Source organism: Nanorana parkeri, unplaced genomic scaffold (assembly GCF_000935625.1).
Source record: "Nanorana parkeri isolate BGI_ZX_2015 unplaced genomic scaffold, ASM93562v1 scaffold20, whole genome shotgun sequence".
Lineage (NCBI taxonomy): Eukaryota > Metazoa > Chordata > Amphibia > Anura > Dicroglossidae > Nanorana > Nanorana parkeri.
This window is the reverse complement of record NW_017306288.1, coordinates 1,893,358-1,912,552: the sequence shown is the minus strand read 5'-3', so window position 1 is coordinate 1,912,552 and position 19,195 is coordinate 1,893,358. Positions and strand designations below refer to the sequence as shown.

At 43.6% G+C, this 19,195-nt stretch overlaps 1 protein-coding gene across 1 annotated transcript in view; it reads left to right on the top strand.

Annotated features, from left to right (window-relative positions):
* ATG14 (autophagy related 14) overlaps positions 1-18,772 on the top strand; it is a 26,196-nt gene extending 7,424 nt beyond the window's left edge. Inside the window, exons 2-10 of the mRNA XM_018562262.1 lie at positions 2,550-2,612; positions 3,783-3,825; positions 5,202-5,283; positions 8,181-8,418; positions 10,661-10,890; positions 12,220-12,337; positions 13,570-13,660; positions 16,171-16,256; positions 17,956-18,772. Coding sequence (XP_018417764.1) covers positions 2,550-2,612; positions 3,783-3,825; positions 5,202-5,283; positions 8,181-8,418; positions 10,661-10,890; positions 12,220-12,337; positions 13,570-13,660; positions 16,171-16,256; positions 17,956-18,262 — 1,258 coding nt within the window. The 3' untranslated portion in view covers positions 18,263-18,772. The remainder of the gene's footprint in view (positions 1-2,549; positions 2,613-3,782; positions 3,826-5,201; positions 5,284-8,180; positions 8,419-10,660; positions 10,891-12,219; positions 12,338-13,569; positions 13,661-16,170; positions 16,257-17,955) is intronic.
* The last annotated feature ends 423 nt before the right edge of the window (positions 18,773-19,195 follow it).

Here is a 19,195-nt window from a genome sequence, read left to right as displayed (position 1 = left end):
AGGCGGGTCATAATCCGCCCCCCCCCTTCCTGATTGGAAAGGAACCTGGCTCCATGCTCCCTCGGCACTACCGGTCTGAGGGAGATCACCCTCTGATCGGAAGTTCCAGTATCGGAGGTAAGTTTTGGAGCATTTGGATGAGTACTCACCCAAATAGCTAAGTCGTGGGTTGCCTTCCTGTGGGCACCTAGTTTACACCTCTCCCCCTAGATAGAGTGCATTAGTAGAAAAGAAGTAAGGGGTAATAGGGTTTCTGGAGGGGTGTAAGTGACCATCCAAGAGAGGTTTGCTAAAAATATATATCAAATTTTATTTTGTAACTTAAATAAATGTTATTTGAGGCCGGATAGCCACACCAACACCTTCACAATCTCCTTTTTATCACACCCAGAACCTCAGGGCTACACGGAGGGAGACGGCATCCGGCCGTCCAGCCAATCTCACCGGGAGGCGTTATTAAAGATGAAGTGTATTGGGAAAAGGGCTCGGCTGGATATTGATGCAGTCCTATTGAGTCTCCCTGGTGGTGTAAGGCTAACTGCTTGCCTCCAAGGTGATCTCCTCTGAGTAGATTATACGCCACTATAGGGGCAATCATGTTGTTGTCAACTGTGTGATTATTATCATGTTAAGTTTGAATACTTGGATTTACTAATATGTATATACCCAACCAGTAAATATGCAAACAAAGCTCACGCAGGGTTTTGACAGATACATGTAATGCATTGGTTTTTTTTTTCAATAACATTTATTTAAGTTACAAAATAAAATTTGATATATTTTTAGCAAACCTCTCTTGGATGGTCACTTACTCACCCAAATACTCGGTATCGATACTATTATTGGTATCGGTGCGTCCCTACTTAACATAAAAACATGAATAATATGGGACAATTCTGCCTTGCAGCACCAGGGGTCCCTGGTTCAAATCCCAGTCAGGTCACTATCTGCAAGGAGTTTGCATGTTCTCCCTGTGCTTGTGTGGGTTTCCTCCAGGTACTCCGGTTTCTTTCCACACTCCAAAGACATGCTGGAAGGTTAATTTTCTCCTGTCTAAATTGGTCCTGGTATGTATGCACGTGTGGGGATGGCCCCTTCCTGTTCCAACATGACTGCGCACCAGTGCACAAAGCAAGGTCCATAAAGACATGGATGAGCGAGTTTGGTGTGGAGGAACTTGACTGGCCTGCACATAGTCCTGACCTCAACCCGATAGAACACCTTTTTGGATGAATTAGAGCGGAGACTGTGAGCCCGGCCTTCTCGTCCAATTTCAGTACTTTACCTCCCAAATGTGCTTCTGGAAGAAGGGTCAAACATTCCCATAGACACACTCCTGAACTTTGTGGACGCCTTCCCAGAAGAGTTGAAGCTGTTATAGCGGCAAAGGGCGGGCCAACTCAATATTGGACCCTACGGACTAAGACTGGGATGCCATTAAAGTTCATGTATATGGTAAATTGTCACGCACAGAATAAAGACGGCATAGTGGTGTATTTTGTACCCAGTGAAGTGTGGTGCAGCGCTGAGCCATGTCAGCAAAATTAAAGCAGACTAGCTGCATGTTCACATTTTTTCATGTGTAATGCATGCTAAGTAATGTTTAAGTGTACCTGTTAGGGGTATTTTTTTTTTTTACTTCACACAGAGCTTGTAGAACAGCCTCTCGCAATACCTTCATGTGCCATGCTTGCTCAGACATCATCAATGGTCAGCACCTGCCTACTGAGATGACACAATTATGTAAACCCTGTTGCTTTTGCAGTTCTTGGCTGGGTTCACAAATATTTGACACAGAGGAGCCCCCTGCTACAGCCTTTCACCTTATGACTGGCTACAAAGTTAGTGTTGCAGTCTGAACACTGGGGAAGAGGAGATTGAGGAAATGTTTCCTCTTGCCTGCAGCAGGCTGATGTCATCACCTTATCGTCAGCAAAGTCACTTGCCCGATGATTTAGTTATTTTAAAAAAAACAACTTTTGCTGTTTGGCATGACATGTCAGCAATTTATACATGCCGACTTGTAAAGTTACTGAAAGGTCACCTTCAAATGACACAAAGGGCACCCCTCGACGGCTAGTTGTGTGGTGTATTTGACTTGCGATTAGCGGCTTCAGATGCCATTTAATTAGGACGTTATAAGGAAAGGAGCTTTGGTTGTGACACCATGAAATCACTTGCACCTATTGCAAGAGTCAGCTGGACTATAGCCAGTACATTTCTTATAAGCAAACAGAGAAGGGAGCATAATAGTTTTGTAAAAACACTCAAATCATTCTTTCATGTTGCTAAAAATGTAATTTGAAGCATATGTAACAATTGTGTTCAAAGCTACATGGACGTAGTTCTAGCTTTTGTGGCAACATGTAAAATAAACAAAGCTTTGCCATCATCCGGGACAGGAATGTGTGTCCTGGTTGGAGAGAGGTGGAAAACCGCTGCTCTACATCACTGAAGGAGATATTGATCAGTATTGCAGTCCATGTTTTATTTGCTAATCCCAAACTTGCACTCTGAACTGTTTTCATCTTTCTTTCTTTTTTTTCCAGTTTTGCAGACAAGAGGGAGAGATTAAACCGCTTAAGAGAAACACAGCTGGATTTTCAAAAACAGTAAGTGGCACTTGGCAAAAACATTCTTCTTCAGACAGTGAAGGCAGACTGTAGACATTCCGGGAGAGAGTCTTTCGATGTGTTGTACAAACATTCACCATGCTTTGAAGTATAGAAAAATATGTGCAAGTTAGTTTAATTCTCTAAGGCCTCATTCACACGAGAAAAGGCCGGCGCGTACAGCTCCGTGCTGCATGAGCGGCCGTATCGGACAGGTGCTGCGTGTGATTAGTACACAGCCCCTGTCCTTCTCTATGGGACTACTCCGCCCTACACTCACTCCAAGTGCAGGTCCATATGGGTGCGGGTGTCCCGGCTCGGACGCAGACAGGATCTATCCCCCGATCACACCTGCACGGAAGTGCAGGGCGGGTGAGCGTAGCGCGGCGTACGGCCGTGTAGTCCCATAGAGAAGGACAGGGGGTGTGTACTAATCACACGCAGCACCTGTCCTTCCCAGGAGCTGCCCGATACGGCCGCACATACAGCACGGAGCTGTACGTGCCGGCCTTTTCTCGTGTGAATGAGGCTTAAAAATCACACAACCTATTAATTTAAGCATTTGTACAGAAGCTGATGAAACAAAACCTGTATGATATAAAGGGCAGCTCCTGGTCTTAAGCTGGCCATACACCTATAGATTATCTGCAGATTTTCTATGGTCAGATGGAAAAAGTGCAACAGATTCCTCCATCTATGCCAAACTGTGTGTATGGAGGCATCTCCCACTGGGCCAAGCTTCAGTATCTTGCTAGTGGGCCCCGCTGGCTCTCAAAATATCTTAATCTGATTGGATGCAGTCATTGCTCAGATATTTTGAGAGCCAGCGGGGCCGACTAGCAAGATACTGAAGCTTGGCCCAGTGGGAGATTCCTCCAGCCACACAGTTTAGCGTAGATGGAGGAATCTGTTGCACTTTTTCCATCTGACCATCGAAAATCCGCAGATCATCTATAGGTGTATGGCCAGTTTAAGACTAGCAATCAGGAGCTGATAGGATCAGGTCCAATCATGTGATCACTGTGATAGCTAATCAATGAGCTAATAATTGAGCCCTAATACTCTGCCAGTAGTCAGAGAAAATGTTTTGTAGTTTTCTGTTTGCTTTTGCAAGATAACGTTCACATTTTACATACAAGTGCTATATTTTTTTCTTTTTTTTTCTTTTAGAGTTGCAACTGTCATAGAGGGGAATCTGGTTACAGATAAGCTGGTATGTGCTACGGCCCTTTTCCACCCACAGAAATTGTTACTGGGATTTCAGCTTTCCTAAAATGGGAGTTGTTAGCACACGCACACAAGCACACACACACACACACACACACACACACACACACGCACACACGTATTGTAGTGCATAAGCCCTGAAACAAGCATTTTTTGCTGCACATTTTAGAGCTTCAACTGCCTGTGCGTGCTTTTATGATGCGCCTTTCCTTTTCACTCTATTTGGACAAAATGAGCTGTAATCTGCCAAAAAGAAGCTCATGTACTTTCAAGTGGTGTTTTTGCTTATTGCGACAAAACGCTCAGGTGTGAACAGGGGGCAATAAGAATGAGTTGGATTTTTTTTGTGAAGCATTTTGTTGCGCTTCTTCAGCAGCTGACAACACGCTTAGTGTGAACCAGGCCTAATGGTACGATGACACATATGATATGGCATAATTAAACATTGCTGTCACTTTGCCCAATCAGTTCCCATTCCCTCTGGAGACTGTTTGTTCTATGTGTTTCATTACCAGTATACATAGTAGGAATGCACTGATACTGGTTTTTCAGTATCAAATTATTATTATTTTTTTTTTTTAAACCGAGTACCGGTGCTGTGTGCCCAGATTATCAAGAAGTCGGGTGGCGGATCATGACCTGTTACACGGCTTCTTGATTGCCTGTGAAGCTGGTGTTCTAGCAAAATGGCTTCACTTGCCAAGGCTGCCTTGCTTCCTGTCCAATTAGGAAGCCAGGCAGCAAGTCATGAGGTACCGTCCGGCTTCCTGATTGGTCAGGAAGCCAGGCCATCTAGCAACAAGTGACACTGGCTTCCTAGACAATCAGGAAGCCGAGCAGCACGTCATGACCCGCCTCCTGACTTCCTGATTGGCTAGGAAGCCAGCATCACTTGTTGCTAGGCAGCGTTGCTTCCCAACCAATCAGGAGGCGGGTCATTAGGTTCTGCCCGGCTTCCTGATTGGTTAGGAAGCCAGGGTGCCTACCAACAAGTGAAGCTGGCTTCCTAGCCAATCAGGGAGGCCGGGTCATAACCCACTGCCTGGCTTCCTGATTGGAAAGGAAGCTGGCTCAATGCTCCCTCGGCACTTGCGGTCAGAGGGAGATCTCCCCCCTGACCAGAATTTCCGGTATCAGAGGTAAGTATCGGAGCATTTGGGCGAGTACAAGTACTCGCCCAAATACTCAGTATCATCACTGATAGAGTACTCACCCAAATACTCAGTATCGGCACCAATACCTATACTAGTATCGGTATCAGTGCATCCCTAGTACATATCTATACGTTAGCAGTGACTTGTTACTAGGTTGCACTTATTTAATCATCCATAATAAGCATAAACAATCTATTTTCTTTTTCAGAAATGGAAGATCATGTCTTGTAAGATGAGGATTGAACAACTAAAGCAGAGCATCTGGAATGGAAAGGACGATATGGCAAAGAGTAAGTCTTGAGCGTTGTTGGGGTGTTCAGGCGTAGAGGGTGTGTAACAGCCTGTACTGTTCTAGGATTTTGGAGAGTCTGTGGGAAAAGATCTAATCATTGAATGTTTGCATACACTATGAAATACCTGTCCTCCCCCTTTCCTGTGCCAGACCAGAGCAGGAAAGCCTGTGTGTGTGCGTGTGTTATATGGCCAGCTGGCTGGTTCTTGTGAACTGAAAATAAACCAGTGTGAGCCACAGTCTTGTTGGTCTCGCTCACCCGCCCTGTCTGCTCACCGAGTGGCCAGTAGTTGGAGAGGTGCGTCTGGCCAATATTTTAATGTTTGTGAAAACCTGAGTTTATTTCGGAAAGCACAAGTTACACTTTGTACAGGCAGCTCTGGAAGAAATGATTTCACTCTCCAAATTCCAGTGACACATCTTTCCTTGTTCTCCATTTGTTTATTCTATAATCTTCTGTTTAAAATGATTTGCTGAATAGTGAAGAAAATTCCATCCTGGTTTATGGACTGAGGAACCTTCAAATTTCCAAATATTCATTTAACACAAGTTTGGAATAGTTACCTGATTGCAATTTTTCCACCAGTCATGTTCTAATACAGGGGTAGCCAAACTGCGTCCCTCCAGCTGTGAGGAAACTACAAATACTATTATGCATCTGCCTCAGTAGGCCATGCCTGTGGCTGTTAGAGACTCGCAATGCCTAATGGGGTTTCATCACAGCTGGAGGGCCGCAGTTTGGCTACCCCTGTTCTAATACCTATTAAGTTTAGTTAAAGCTGAACTCCAGATCAAGAAATAATAGGCCACTGAAAGAGCAATACCCGCCTTTAATACAGAGCTGCCCCTCAAAGTACTTCTTTCCCACTACAAGATGTATTTGGTCTTCCAAGTTAATGGAAGGCCAGCTTCCATTTACCCCACGTCTCTGACCCTGGCATTAATGGACACTCTTCCAACCTGTAACTGGACAGTGAAGGAGAGGCAGCATAGTGATTGGTTCATCCCTCTGACACTCTGCTGTCTTCTGTCAGCATGCTCCTTGTGCTGCTTTTCTCCTTTCACTCTGTGGCCCTGTTGTATAGGGTCCGCAGGAGGCTGATACCTGGTCAGAATAAGGTACTTGCACTGCTAGCCTTAAAAAAAAGAAATAAATGTAATGATGTCTTAATTATTACAGAGCTGCTTTAAATTATGTCTTTCACATCTGCCTGGGGTTCAGCTTTAAGGACTTATGTCACTTTACAATGTATACCTGTCTGGCATGTTTCTTCCTATACAGCTTACAAAATATTTACGGTCTCCTATTATGCAAGTATGTACAGGAACCAGTTTGTTTTCAGTGCATTCCATTTTTGTTTCTTGCATGTGGTCAGATCAAGTTATCTTCTCTAAGCTCACACATGCAGACATTTTTGAAATGCCATATTATCCATAGACGTTTATAAATACAGGCATTAGATCAGGGGTGGGCAACTCTGACCCTCCAGCAGTTGTGGAACTACAAGTCCCATGAGACATTGCAAGACTGATTGTTAAAGGCATGACTCGCAGAGGCACGTTGGGATTTAAAGCGCAGCTACGGGACCGGAGTTGCCCTCAGGTTTATATGCATTGCATTTGCACACTTTTACATGTGGAAGGTTTTTTTGTTTTTTTTTACAAATACCTTTACCTAAACACACATGCAGCTCCTTAAAGGGTTATTAAACCCTCAGCCTTTTTTGTATCTGTCTACTGCTAGCAAGCAGTAGACAGATGCAAAAACATTTTAAAAAAAAAACTTTTCAAAGAGGTTTAAACTTACCTGTGTCTTTGCAGCGCGTTCCCGTCCCAACATCTGAAGAGTCTTGGGGCGGGCGCATGCGCAGTTCAGATCTTCAGCTGGGAGACGAGGAGAGACGCAAGGTAAGTCAATGGAGGCAGCGTGCACCCCCACAGACTCCGTGGGACATGAAGTGCTAGTTAAGTCACAAGTCAGCGCTGGATCGGAGACCGGCACCAGCACTGGAGGGATTTGCGGAAAACTACAGGAAAAAAGATGATGATCGGATCAAGAGGCATCATTTAAAGTGACATTAAGGACAAAAGTTTTCCCCCTCCCCACACTGCTAATGTAAGGACTTACCCTAAATGATGCCTCTTAATCTGATCATCTTCTTCTTTCCTGTAGTTTTCAGCTGTCCCTCCAGTGCTGGCGCGGGTCTCTGATCCAGCGCTGACTCCTCTGTCCTCCTCTCCTCTGATGTCCCACGGTGTCTGTGCGGGTGCACACTGCTCCATAGACTTATCTTGTGTCTCTCCTCGACTCCCGGCCAAACATCTGAACTGCGCATGCGCCCGCCCCAAGATCCTTTGCGGCTGCCTGAGAAATTTTCAGATATTCGGACGGGAGGGCGTGGCAAAGAAACAGGAAAGTATTAACCCTTTGAAAGTTTTTTTAAAATCATTTTGCATATATCTACTGCTTGCTAAAAAAAAAAAAAAACTCAAAATCGTGGCAAAACACAATGCACTGCATTCCAGATCTGGTCTGGAAAATGGTGTTAACCTGGCCAAAATAAAGGAAAGAGAGGCTGGAAAAAGAAAACGAATGCAGCCACCACGTCTAGGAAATAGTAAGATGTCATATATTACGTTTTTGTTCTTGGGTTTAGATGAACTTTAAACAAACGAGGGAGTTTGGATTCCTCTGATTCATTATTTAGAATAAACAAGTAGCTGGAAAGTCCAGGTGCCGGAGAGTGACGCAAACTCCTACATGGAAATGTGTCAGTGGAGTTTGGGGGGATGAGGAGCTGGGAGGGGATTCCACGTGTGACTTGTGTCAGTTTTCAGGGTGAAGTGCATTCCAGAATACTTCATTAACGCCACAATTATTCCTCGCACTTCTAGATTCAGATCTATTGTCCAAGTCCAGAAAACACAACCAGGAACTTTACCTCAGAAGCCAGAGGCACCAGGAGAAGAAGGAGAAGATTCAGAGGCGTAATTACAAGCTCAGCGTGATCGTGGAGAAGCGGAATAAAGATTTGAAGAACCGCCACGGGGAGTTGGCCTGTCTGCGGCGCTCGCATATACTAGAACTGACTTCAGTTATATTTCCTATAGGGGAAGTGAAAAATATAACAAGGTAAGTCCAGTCTTCTGCTTCAGTTTGTACAAACGTATGATGTCTGGTCTTCCAGGACAATTCCTGTAAAGGTACCCATACACCTTACAGGGGCGTCCCGAGGCTGGGTGACACCTGGAGCGGTAACCGAGTATCACCCCGCCGAGACGTCACTGCGCGTGATGTCACCACACGCGGGGACGTCATCGCTCCTGCGCGGCAGTATTCTGATACCTGCCGGCGGCCATCTTGGTGATGGACGCCGGCAGAGAGAGGAGGGGACAGTCACCCGGCGGGATAAGGTATGCCGCTGTTTCCCTCCTCTCTCCTGATACTGTCGGGCGTTCGGTCCATGACCGAGCGCCCGACTTTTCAGATGGGGGTGACACCAAAATGACTGTGAGTGAGTCATTTTGGTGTCACCCCTCCAATGGTGTCACCCGGGTGCGAGCCGCACCCCCCTTGTGACGCCACTGACACCTTACAATGTATCTGCAGATTTTCTGTGGTCAGATGGAAAAAGTGCAACAGATTGGCTCAGGTGGAGATTACTCCATTCACACAGTTAAGTGTAGATGGAGGATTCTGTTGCACCTTTTCCATCTGACCACAGAAAAGCGAAAGGATTAATGCACCAGACATTGTACTATTTGTAACAATACAGCACGCCACGGTGTGATAGGGTGGCCTTCACAAGAATGGCACCCTGTGAGCTTAATGTTTGTTGCTGCACAATACTGCAGCGCAGCAGTGTGAATCCAGCCTTAAACTTATGCCACTTGTTTTGCACAAGAACAGTGTTTGTTCACTTTACCATTGACATGAGTAGAATATAGTCTTCATGTCCCAACAATAGGGCTGGTCAGGACTCTTTCCGATTCCTGGTTGATATAAAAACAGAATTTAAAGGCAAACTTTATTTTTTTTTGATAGGAAGGTAGAGTTAAAATTTCTCTTATTTTTTTTATGCCAATGGGAAGTTTTTCCTGCATTACCTGTTCCCTATGATGTCCATACAATCAGTGGAGGGTATGATTGTCAACAGGACATGGCGACACGGCCAGCAATATGAAGTCAAGTTCTAAAGGTGCCCATACACCTTGCGAATATCACGCGCTTTTCATCTGCGATCGCGTTTTCGTACGATAATCACACAGTTGATGAGAAGTGCAGAACCGCAATTACTGTACAACCGTTCGACTTTTGTCTTTCCAGCAGACTAGAAAACTTCTATCGAATCGTACAAAAATTTGATGGCTTAGTGGCGTTTTCGTATGAAAAAAGTGGCAACAAAACACTGCTCATGCGCAAACTAACATCCATTCGGTCAATCAACGAAATTCGGCCAGGTGATATTGCTAACGAACGCCAATTGAAATCCTTGATGGGGCAGGTGTATGAAAATCGAACGACGGTTCGATCATCGTACGAAAATAATCATGCGATGGTGTTTGTAAGGTGTATAGGCCTTCCACACTCTTCTAAAATGTTTTTTCCCCATTAGAGAGATTTCCCCTCACTTCCTGTCCTGACTGTAAATAAAGGGAATTTCCACTTAGTAGGGCAAAAAAAGAACTCGTACTCTATATCCAAAATGACATACAGTAGTTGTGGCTGGAGTTGCTTTAAATGAGCATGGTGCATCTGTCTTAGTCTATAGCTATACCAGGTGGGGGGGAGCTTTTCTTTATACCTGGATGTACAGGTTACCCATAAATGAGAGAATAGTTATATCAAATAAAAAGAACAAAAGATTCCAACATCTTACAGGTGAGCTTTCACCCCCCACCCTGCCATCTGTCACATAGTTTGTTCCAAGGATCGGTCGAGGGAAATGTTTGCCAAAATGTAGCATTAGTCCTGTGAAGCACAGGATGTAATTTATTGACTCTTGCAAATATCTGCCGATCGGCATACAAGAGGATCGACACCTCGGGGCATTCACTGAGCCGAACATGAATAATTGTATTAGCTGTGTATTTAAACATATAGGGGAGTAATAGGCTAGCTCTCTTATTGAGGGAATTCACCTTTTTTTATTTGGTTATCAAAGGTGGTCTTTAGTGACTCGTAGGAAAGAGCACCGACCATGTGAAGACAGTGCATTTATGTATTGCATCCCTCTGATTTTTACACTTTATCCATCCGGTTGGAATCATTATAAATGATTAGTTCCAATGGATGTCAATGTTTGTAAATTGCTCCTCGCACTATTAAATGTTTCAATATGTTGTATAGTCATTTTGCTCATCTCTGTTCTTAGGGATCCTGCAGACGTGTCATTTGAGAGTGACAATGCAATGACCTCTAGCACTGTGAGCAAGCTGGCAGAAGCTAGGAGGACCACTTACCTTTCTGGCAGATGGGTGTGTGATGATCACAATGGAGATACCAGCATTAGTATTGCTGGACCTTGGATAACGCTACCCAACAATGGGGATTACTCTGCCTATTACAATTGGGTGGAGGAGAAGAGGAGTGCGCAGGGACCAGGTAAGGATATGTGCTGCCCTTTACTCTGTTGTATATCATCGGCTCACACTGTTCGTTTCTAGCAGAATGGGTGTGTAGGCATAGGATGTGACAATTTATATAAAAAAGGAGATTTAGAAGATTCCGATCCATCTATGTATTAATATTTGTGCCTCCACATCCAATGTAGGCATCTTCTATCACATCTTTTATTGTTTCCCATGACAATAGAAATCCATTGATTAGCTTTGCGCAGTAACATCAAGGGGTACTCCAACTGCCAAAGCCATTTTGTCTAGAAACAGTGTTGCACAGTGATTGGTAAACAAAAAAACTGTTCATAATAAATGTACTGTATAAAAGTACAGATGTATAAACACATAGTTGGTATCTGTATGCCCCAAGAAGCCTAATATGAACATCAATGCGTAAACACGAGAGCAGGATAGTAGTGCAAAACAATGTCTCTTCATAAGGCCCCGTTCATGCTTGAGCTGAACATTTTTGGTCATTTTTTTGGGGATATTTTTTTTAGCATTTCAATATTATTTTTAGCTAATGAAAATTTTAGTTTCTAGACAAGAAAATCCACACAAAAAATTAAGTTTTGGAGTAATGAGCTTCAAGCAATGCGACACTCTGGTGGGAATGGACACCATTGAATAGAATTGGAATCCTAGTATGAGTGTTGAAGTCCTTTTGGTGAAGCATTAAATCAGTCCGGTGTGAACGGGTTCTAAAACGGTTTACTGGTGGAAGTTTGCAGAGTTGAGTGACTTGTGCTGCAGTTATCCTTCATGGGAGTACGAGGGTAAGAAAAATGGATCCACCTTTGGAGCAGTGTATCCAGGACGCCGCTTACTTGTGGCCAGCGAGTTTTTGGTTTGTCTAGAAGAAGGTCCTGTGAATGGGAGTTGTAAGTGAAGGATCAGCTGTCATTTGACTGGTTTCAGAGAATAATCATTCCTCTTCCTCGGGGTGAATATTCTCTGAAACTATTGTTACTGGTGTCCTGATCTTGTAAAGACTCAGGAGCTTGGCCTGTGAGAATACAGACCATGGTGTTTATGGTTAGATGCTCATTCCTACAGACCTCGCTATTCTTACTCTAGAACAGAGTCATGTGGCATGAGAGCTGCCCTCCATCCTAGGATATCTGAGACCTGCTTAGATTTAGGTTAGGTCTAGATCTAGATTAGGCCAGCACACGGTCTCATAATATTCAGTTTACTAGGCTTTCTAAGCAGATCCTAATTGATCTTGGTTGTTCCTGTAGATTTTGTGCTGTATGTATGTATGTATGTATGTGTGTGTATAGATTATATTTATAATGACTGTTTTGTTTTTCAGAAATGGAGCAGAATAATCCTGCGTACACAATCAGTGCTGCCTTATGCTATGCAACCCAGCTGGTCAACACTCTGTCACACTTATTAAACGTCAACCTTCCCAGAAAGCTTTATAATAGGCAAGTATGAATAGCACTTCGGAATGTGGCAGCTCACCGAGCAACAAGGCCACCTGCAATAATGCGCATAGGAAGCCTTCAAAATCTCTTTTTTTTTAAATGCCATCTGCTGCCTTGTAATCAAGTTTGTCCTCGCACTCTGGTTATCACTAATTTAGAGGATTGAGACCTAATGATAAAAGGTAGCTGTTTACAGAAAGAGATGGTGAGGTCTCACTAATAAGTGTGCACCAAAACGAACCCCACAACGTTAAAGAATAACCCCGGGCAACATTTTTATCAACCCTTGCAGTGGAGCAACCCCTGCACTGCAAGGGTTAACTGCTCGTTTGTGTCCAGGTGATTAAAGTAAAAATCCCCTGATCATCGGAGTCGGCTTTCTCTTAAACCGGTCCCTTCAGCCTTACTTCCCCTCGGTCTATGGATCCTTAAGTCATCACTTCCTATACACAGTGTATAGGACGTGAGGACGCTGAGAGGGACATACCATTTCTGGAGCCGAGGAGAAAACAGGCCAGAGGCAGCGCAGTTACAGACGGCCGGCTCTCAGGATCAGGTGGGTAAAACTTTCCTTGCTAGACCGAAACAAGCAGTTAACCCTTGCCAGTATGGGGGTAGTCCCACTGCAAGGATTTATAGAAGTTTTGCCCAGAGTTGTTCTTTAGGCATAGCTTGGGGAGGACAGCATTTTTTCCTTATTTGCTCATTGGAAAAGATTTTATGGTAAAAGTTACCTTTTATATCTTTCCAGGGAATATGGGGACAAAGGCAGTAAAAGTATACAAAGATGACTGGGATTCCAGCCTTCCCTTACCCCCAATTTTCTTTCCGCTGTTCCTAGCTATCCATGTGTATAGTATAACCGAACTATTGACATGCTTTAAAGTCACGCTGGAGCCTAATAGGACTGGGATGATTTTGACAGTCTGGTTAAGAAGATTTTGGATATATTGGGCTATATGTTGGGGATCTATAATTATAAATAAGAACCCCTGCACTTAAACTTTAGTAACTGGGATGATATATGTAATTTCCTTTTACATTTATGTTTCCTTCTACAAATGTATGTTTGCTGCAGATTGGCATGTGTACAAGTATTGATTCTATTTTATGTCTAAACAGATTTCCTGTAATTCTTTGCTTTGCCTTTTAATGTTCTCGCCCTCTCAGAGCGGACTCATTTGTAATGTTTCTCTTACTGACTGAGTACATGCTGTATGTTCAATTTTTAGTGAGTTTTGTGGAGAAAATTTGAGCAGATGGAAGTTCAACCGGGCAGTGAACAAGTTGAATTCTAACATCTTGTATCTGTGTTTTTCTCAGGTATGTATCAATGTCCAGCTGTCATATAAGCTTTATTTGTCCTAGTGCCCTCTTGTAGAAGTAATGTATATCGCTCAGTGCGTTCCCCCTAACAAACAACATATTCACTCTGGCATGTTCATTAAGGTAGACGTGGGCCCTAACTGGATGACGTTTTCTAAATCACTGTATGTTATAGTTACTGTTTTCTTTAAATAAAATTCTTGTTTTTGACATTTTTCTTCCTTCATTGCTTCTGTGCTACCGATCGCCTCTTTGCTGCCATTTAGAAGAGAACTATGGGGTAAGCTTTTTATCCCATAGTTCTCTTTAGGTTCCCGGGAGGACATATACTAACCTCCTCCTGTGACCCCAAGCTCAGTATATAGCGGGCTATGGTCACCCTATGGTTTATTTTCACATGGACACAGGGCTCTGCCACCCCTCTGAAAAGCAATACACCATGGATTGTTTTTCAGAGGTGTGCTGAGCGGTTGTTTTTCAGGCATACTGTTGCCTCTTGAATGCCCCTTTTTTTTTTTTACATTAAAAAACTACTGCATCTGCGTGCCAAGTGTTTTTTTGCATGGTGCCATTGACTTCAATAGGGAAGATTGATGGGTGCTGCCTAGTTGAAATTGACGCATAGTGAAGCGTCACAGCATTGTTTACAGTCCTGAGCGGCTGCCATATTGTAGATAGGCGGTCAGGGTGCAATAAAAACAGACTTTGTGAACTTAGCCTATAACAGGAAGTGCCTGCATTTCATGGCGGGAGTATCGAGTATTTTGATGAAAGCTGAAGATTTTAAATGATTGTAAATTACTTTTAAAATTGCATCAACAAAGCTGAACTCCAGTAAGCTGAAAAAAATGCACCATGCCGTGTATTACCTACTAGGAGGCCTGTCAGTACTCAGAATAGGTAAACCTGCTGAAAATGCATTTATGCTGACTGCGCTGTAATATGACTGGCACTGCATTTTGCACTTTTCGTACAAAGGAAAGTTTATACGTGTGAATAATTTGGATCATATTTGTATGTAAAGGGTGTGAATTTTCTTCCATGCAGCAACCTCCCTATTAATAATCGCTTTAGGCTCTGTACACAAGTGTTGACTGGAGTGTTGGTATGAATCCATAACTATGAATCCATAACGCTTGCCAAAGTCTTACAGAAGCTGGCTTAGTACAAGCAGCAGAGACTGTAGGGTTGAGTCCCTTCCCATAGGACAGATAATGGCAAGAAAACGGTCAGACTTCCCTTCTCTCTAAAACCAGTGACAACTTCTACCTTACCGAAGTCCTGCACTTAGCTAGGACACAGAAAAACAAGAACAAGCTCCACAACATTAAGCATGTCGTGTGGAGGAAAACTTTGTCATCTTATTTGCTTCTTGGAAAGGATTTTATGGTAAAAATTACCCTTTTATCTTTCTAGCACATATAGGCAAAACAATGCTGGCGATGTCTCCAATCTATTAATGAGGTGGAAAAAAATGTTACTGAGACGGCCTATAGGACCTTCTGGTACAGGAAGGATTTTACAAGTATAAAATCCCTAAAAGAGAAGCTGTTGCCAGACCACTAATTTGAACATCAAACAGTGTTGGAGCCCCTTTGGTCCTCCCCTGACTGCTACATAACACTTTGTAGGGAGGTGCGGAGGAGCTGGGCCAGTAAAGAGAGTAATTAGAGGTTATAACATGCAAGGAGGGGTCTGTGTTAGGGAATTGAGTGGGGAGTAGAGGAGGATACAACCCCCACCCTCTCAGCAGAGTGGGTGGTAGGGGAGGACACTTCCCCTACCCTCTTCTCTCATGGGGTGCAGAATGGATGTTAGAGGAGGACAATCCCCCCTACCCTCTCATGGGGTGCAGAGTGGGTGGTAGAGGAGGACTCTTCTCCTACCCTCATATGGGGGTGCAGAGTGGGTGGTAGTTGACGTCACTCCACCTACCCTCCCATGGGGTGCAGAGTTGGTGGTAGAGGGCAACGCTTCCCCTTCCCTCCTTTTTGCCTGCTGAGCGGGTTGTATAGGATCACACTCCCCTTCCCTCTTGTGGACTACAGTGTGGATGGAAGAGGAGAACACTTGCTCCTTCCTCTAACCCAACAGAGATTGGATCATCTGACTTAGTCGCACACAGGCTGCCAACGAACAAGGAGGCCGTGGTGTCATTTCCCAAAATGGTGTGTCCCCCCCCCAGTTGTCACAGAGGCACTCTTGTTGCAAATGACACAAGAGTGAAATAAATATTTTTTAGAATCCTTTTAAGAGATAGAAAACCATTTTTTTTTTTTATAAAAAAAAAAAGTTAACCAAAAAAAGAATTTGGATTAAGTTTTAAAATTGGTTTTAGATTGGTTTTATTCCCACGTCGTGGTTGTATTTACATTCACCATGCCTCACCATGCTTTATGGGTAGATATGACTATATTACTGACTGTGTGGGATGTCATTTAAAACTTACACCTCTGTCTGTAATGTGCTATACCATTGTTCAGTTTTCACTCAATATCTCTTTCTAGCACGTGGATTTGGACCTCCTGCACCCACTACATACACTCAGGAATCTCATGTACTTGGTCAGTCCAGACAGTGAAAACCTGGGAAGGTGAGATTATAGGGTTTTTTTTTTTCTTTTTCTGTTCCGAATAAATTAAACTTGCGGCTCCTTGGAACAACCTACAAGGCTTACGGAGATTTGTAGGTTCAAAACATAGACCTTTTTAAGGTTGCTTGTACTAAAGTGTTATATTGTGATTACCTTCTACCAAATCTGACTGTAGTCTTCCCTAATCCCCAGAATTAAAGCTCAAATCAAGGCAAACCACTAAATGAACATATAAAATGTCCACACATGGGGGTTGTTTTACCTTCCAAAGAATGTGTATATTTGTCTGTTCAGTCCTAACTTTTACACCGCATTGCCGCACAGCCAGGTGAGTGACACCACTTGCAATTGTGGAATACAATTTTCTAAATGCTCCTCCTAGCACTGATTTGCACGCTGCTGTATTCGGGATCTCACAAGGCTGATACCAGGTCAAATCTTTCTAGTTTCTTCATTTACAGATCCTGTCAAAGAATTTGTGAATGGATGACGTGGCTATTTCGTTGGGCCCACACACAGCAGTGCCGAATTTAAACAAAAGCACCCTAAATATAAGTGTAGCATGAAACGTGGTCAGAAAGATAAATCTAGCCTTTAACTACTTCAGGACCGCCCACCATCAAAGAAACGTCCTGTCCTGAAGTAGTTATACCAAGAACACAGCAGGCGATTGCTGTTTAGATACAAGCGATCTGGTGCCGGCTACCCCAGGCTCCGCTGTCCCCCTTCCGGGCCTGGGATCGGCACGACAGGTGTCCTCTGATCGGAGGGAGATGAGTAGGCTTCTAGCTGCTGATCTCTCCTTTGATCACTAGACCCGGAAGTGATGTGTGTTACATCACTTCCGGGGTTACTGTGCACATTCTGCAGCTCTTAGAGCCAGGAGAAGCTGCAGAAGCTGATTGCTGCTTCATCGGCTTCTTTGGGGTCCCTAGGTGACAGGTGTCTGAAAGACCTCTGATGTCTCCATAAAAAGGACCTGTCATATTCTATTACATAGGGGGCTTGTTAGCCCCCTATGTGATAGAAATAACGTTAAATATAAAAAAAATAATGAAAGTACCCCGCCCCCCACATGCATGCACATACAACAAAAACACGCGTTGGGTGCGCCAACGTGCAAAAACGAAAATTGCGCCACACACTACATATTAATGGAGTAGATATCTTGCTGCACTCCTTACCGGAACAATGGTTAACCTGTAAAGACAGGTGGGTGCTTGTAGTGACCACGGATGGCACCGAAAGCGCTTAGAAGTGAATGACAATTTGTCATTAAATGGAGTTTTGCTAAAATCTTTATGGTGTGCTGGTGACATTTTTACTATTTACACATTACATATTGTCGCAAACGTCGGAGTGAGAGCAATAATTCTAGGTCTATAAGTCCCTGTTAACACTAAACTGATGAGCAGTAAAAGCTTTTAAAGCGTCGCCTACAGGAAATTTGGGGTTTTGTAGCTTTTTGCGGTTTCAGGGGCGAACGCAATTCTACAGGGCCTCTGCTTTCAGAAAATATCTCATTGTTTGGGGGTCTGAAGATGTTTTCTAGCAAAAAATTCAGATGTTATCATGTGTGCAAATAGTAAGAAATCGCTGCGGACAGCAAGGGGTTAAAGATGTATTTCTTTATAATTACGGATCATTTTGATTTTGCTGCATTGAACATTTAATGTTCCTTTTTTGTTGTTTTTTTTAGGTCCGGGCCATTTGAAATTACTGCAGATCTGGAAGACTCGATGGAATTTGTAGATCCAAGCGGAGACGGCGAGAGTGACGATAGTGGAGATGAGCACATAAGCGACGAAGAGACAGATCTGGGAACTGACTGGGAGAACCTGCCAAGTCCCAAATTCTGCGATATCCCCTCCCAGCCCCTCGAGATGTTGGACAGTCAGAGCACGATGATGTCTCAACCTATAGCCAGCAGCAGCGCAGGGGGTATGATCTCCTCTGCTGCTGCTTCTGTCACCTCCTGGTTCAAAGCGTACACTGGTCATCGTTAATGGGAGGCGGATGGATGCGCGGACGTTAATACCTCTCTCGTATCTTTTTACCTTGGCAAGTTTAGGGTTTGACATGAACAGAGAACTAATCTCCACAGGCAACTTTATTTCCTAGCTTTTATTTCCTTTTACTAGGGGAAGAACTTTGATCACTCAAATGATTGTGAGGAAATCAATATCGGAGTCTGCACCCTTTTAAGGAAGAAATGTTCTTCTATTCCAGAATAATTCAACGTGCTGTAAAAAGTTTCCCAATGAAGCAAGCTTCCAAATATTGAAAGATTTTTAGAATTTTGCACTAAAAAGTTGTTCAGCCAGTTACTTTGTTATATAGTTTCTGTTATGTTTTGGACTTAATACATTGCGATCATCTATTTTAATGATTGAAGAGCCAGAACTTAGCTGACAGATAACAAGCATATGCAAAAGCTCACCTACCCACAGAGAAAGTTATGTCACACTGTAGTTGCATCTGTGTCTTCTGATCAGCCATTTTAGGCTGAAGGGGGTTGTCTGCAGTCGTCTTCACTGGCATTATTGTCAGAAAACCAGCCATACGTAACAAAATATCTCCTGGGAACAGACGATTAGATACTCAGTATGATAATCACATGAAACCTATATGTACAGTTGTGAGCAAGTCTGAACCTCTAGAAATGTTATGTAATGAATGGCCCCTGAAATGTGATTTTATGTTCCTTTAATTCATATCATTTAAGGTGAACTCCAGCTACGCTGTGACATCACGTCGCCTCGTCCAATCGGAGAACGCCTTGTTTGCATTGATAAAAATACTAGGCATACTCTTGAAGGGCCGCTGTGCCAGTCTAGGAACCCCCTGTGTTTTTATAGCAGGGGGGAAGCCGCTCAGCATCATACAGAAGCCAGAACAACGTTGTAAGACATTGTGGTAGATTTGGCTACTGCAATATT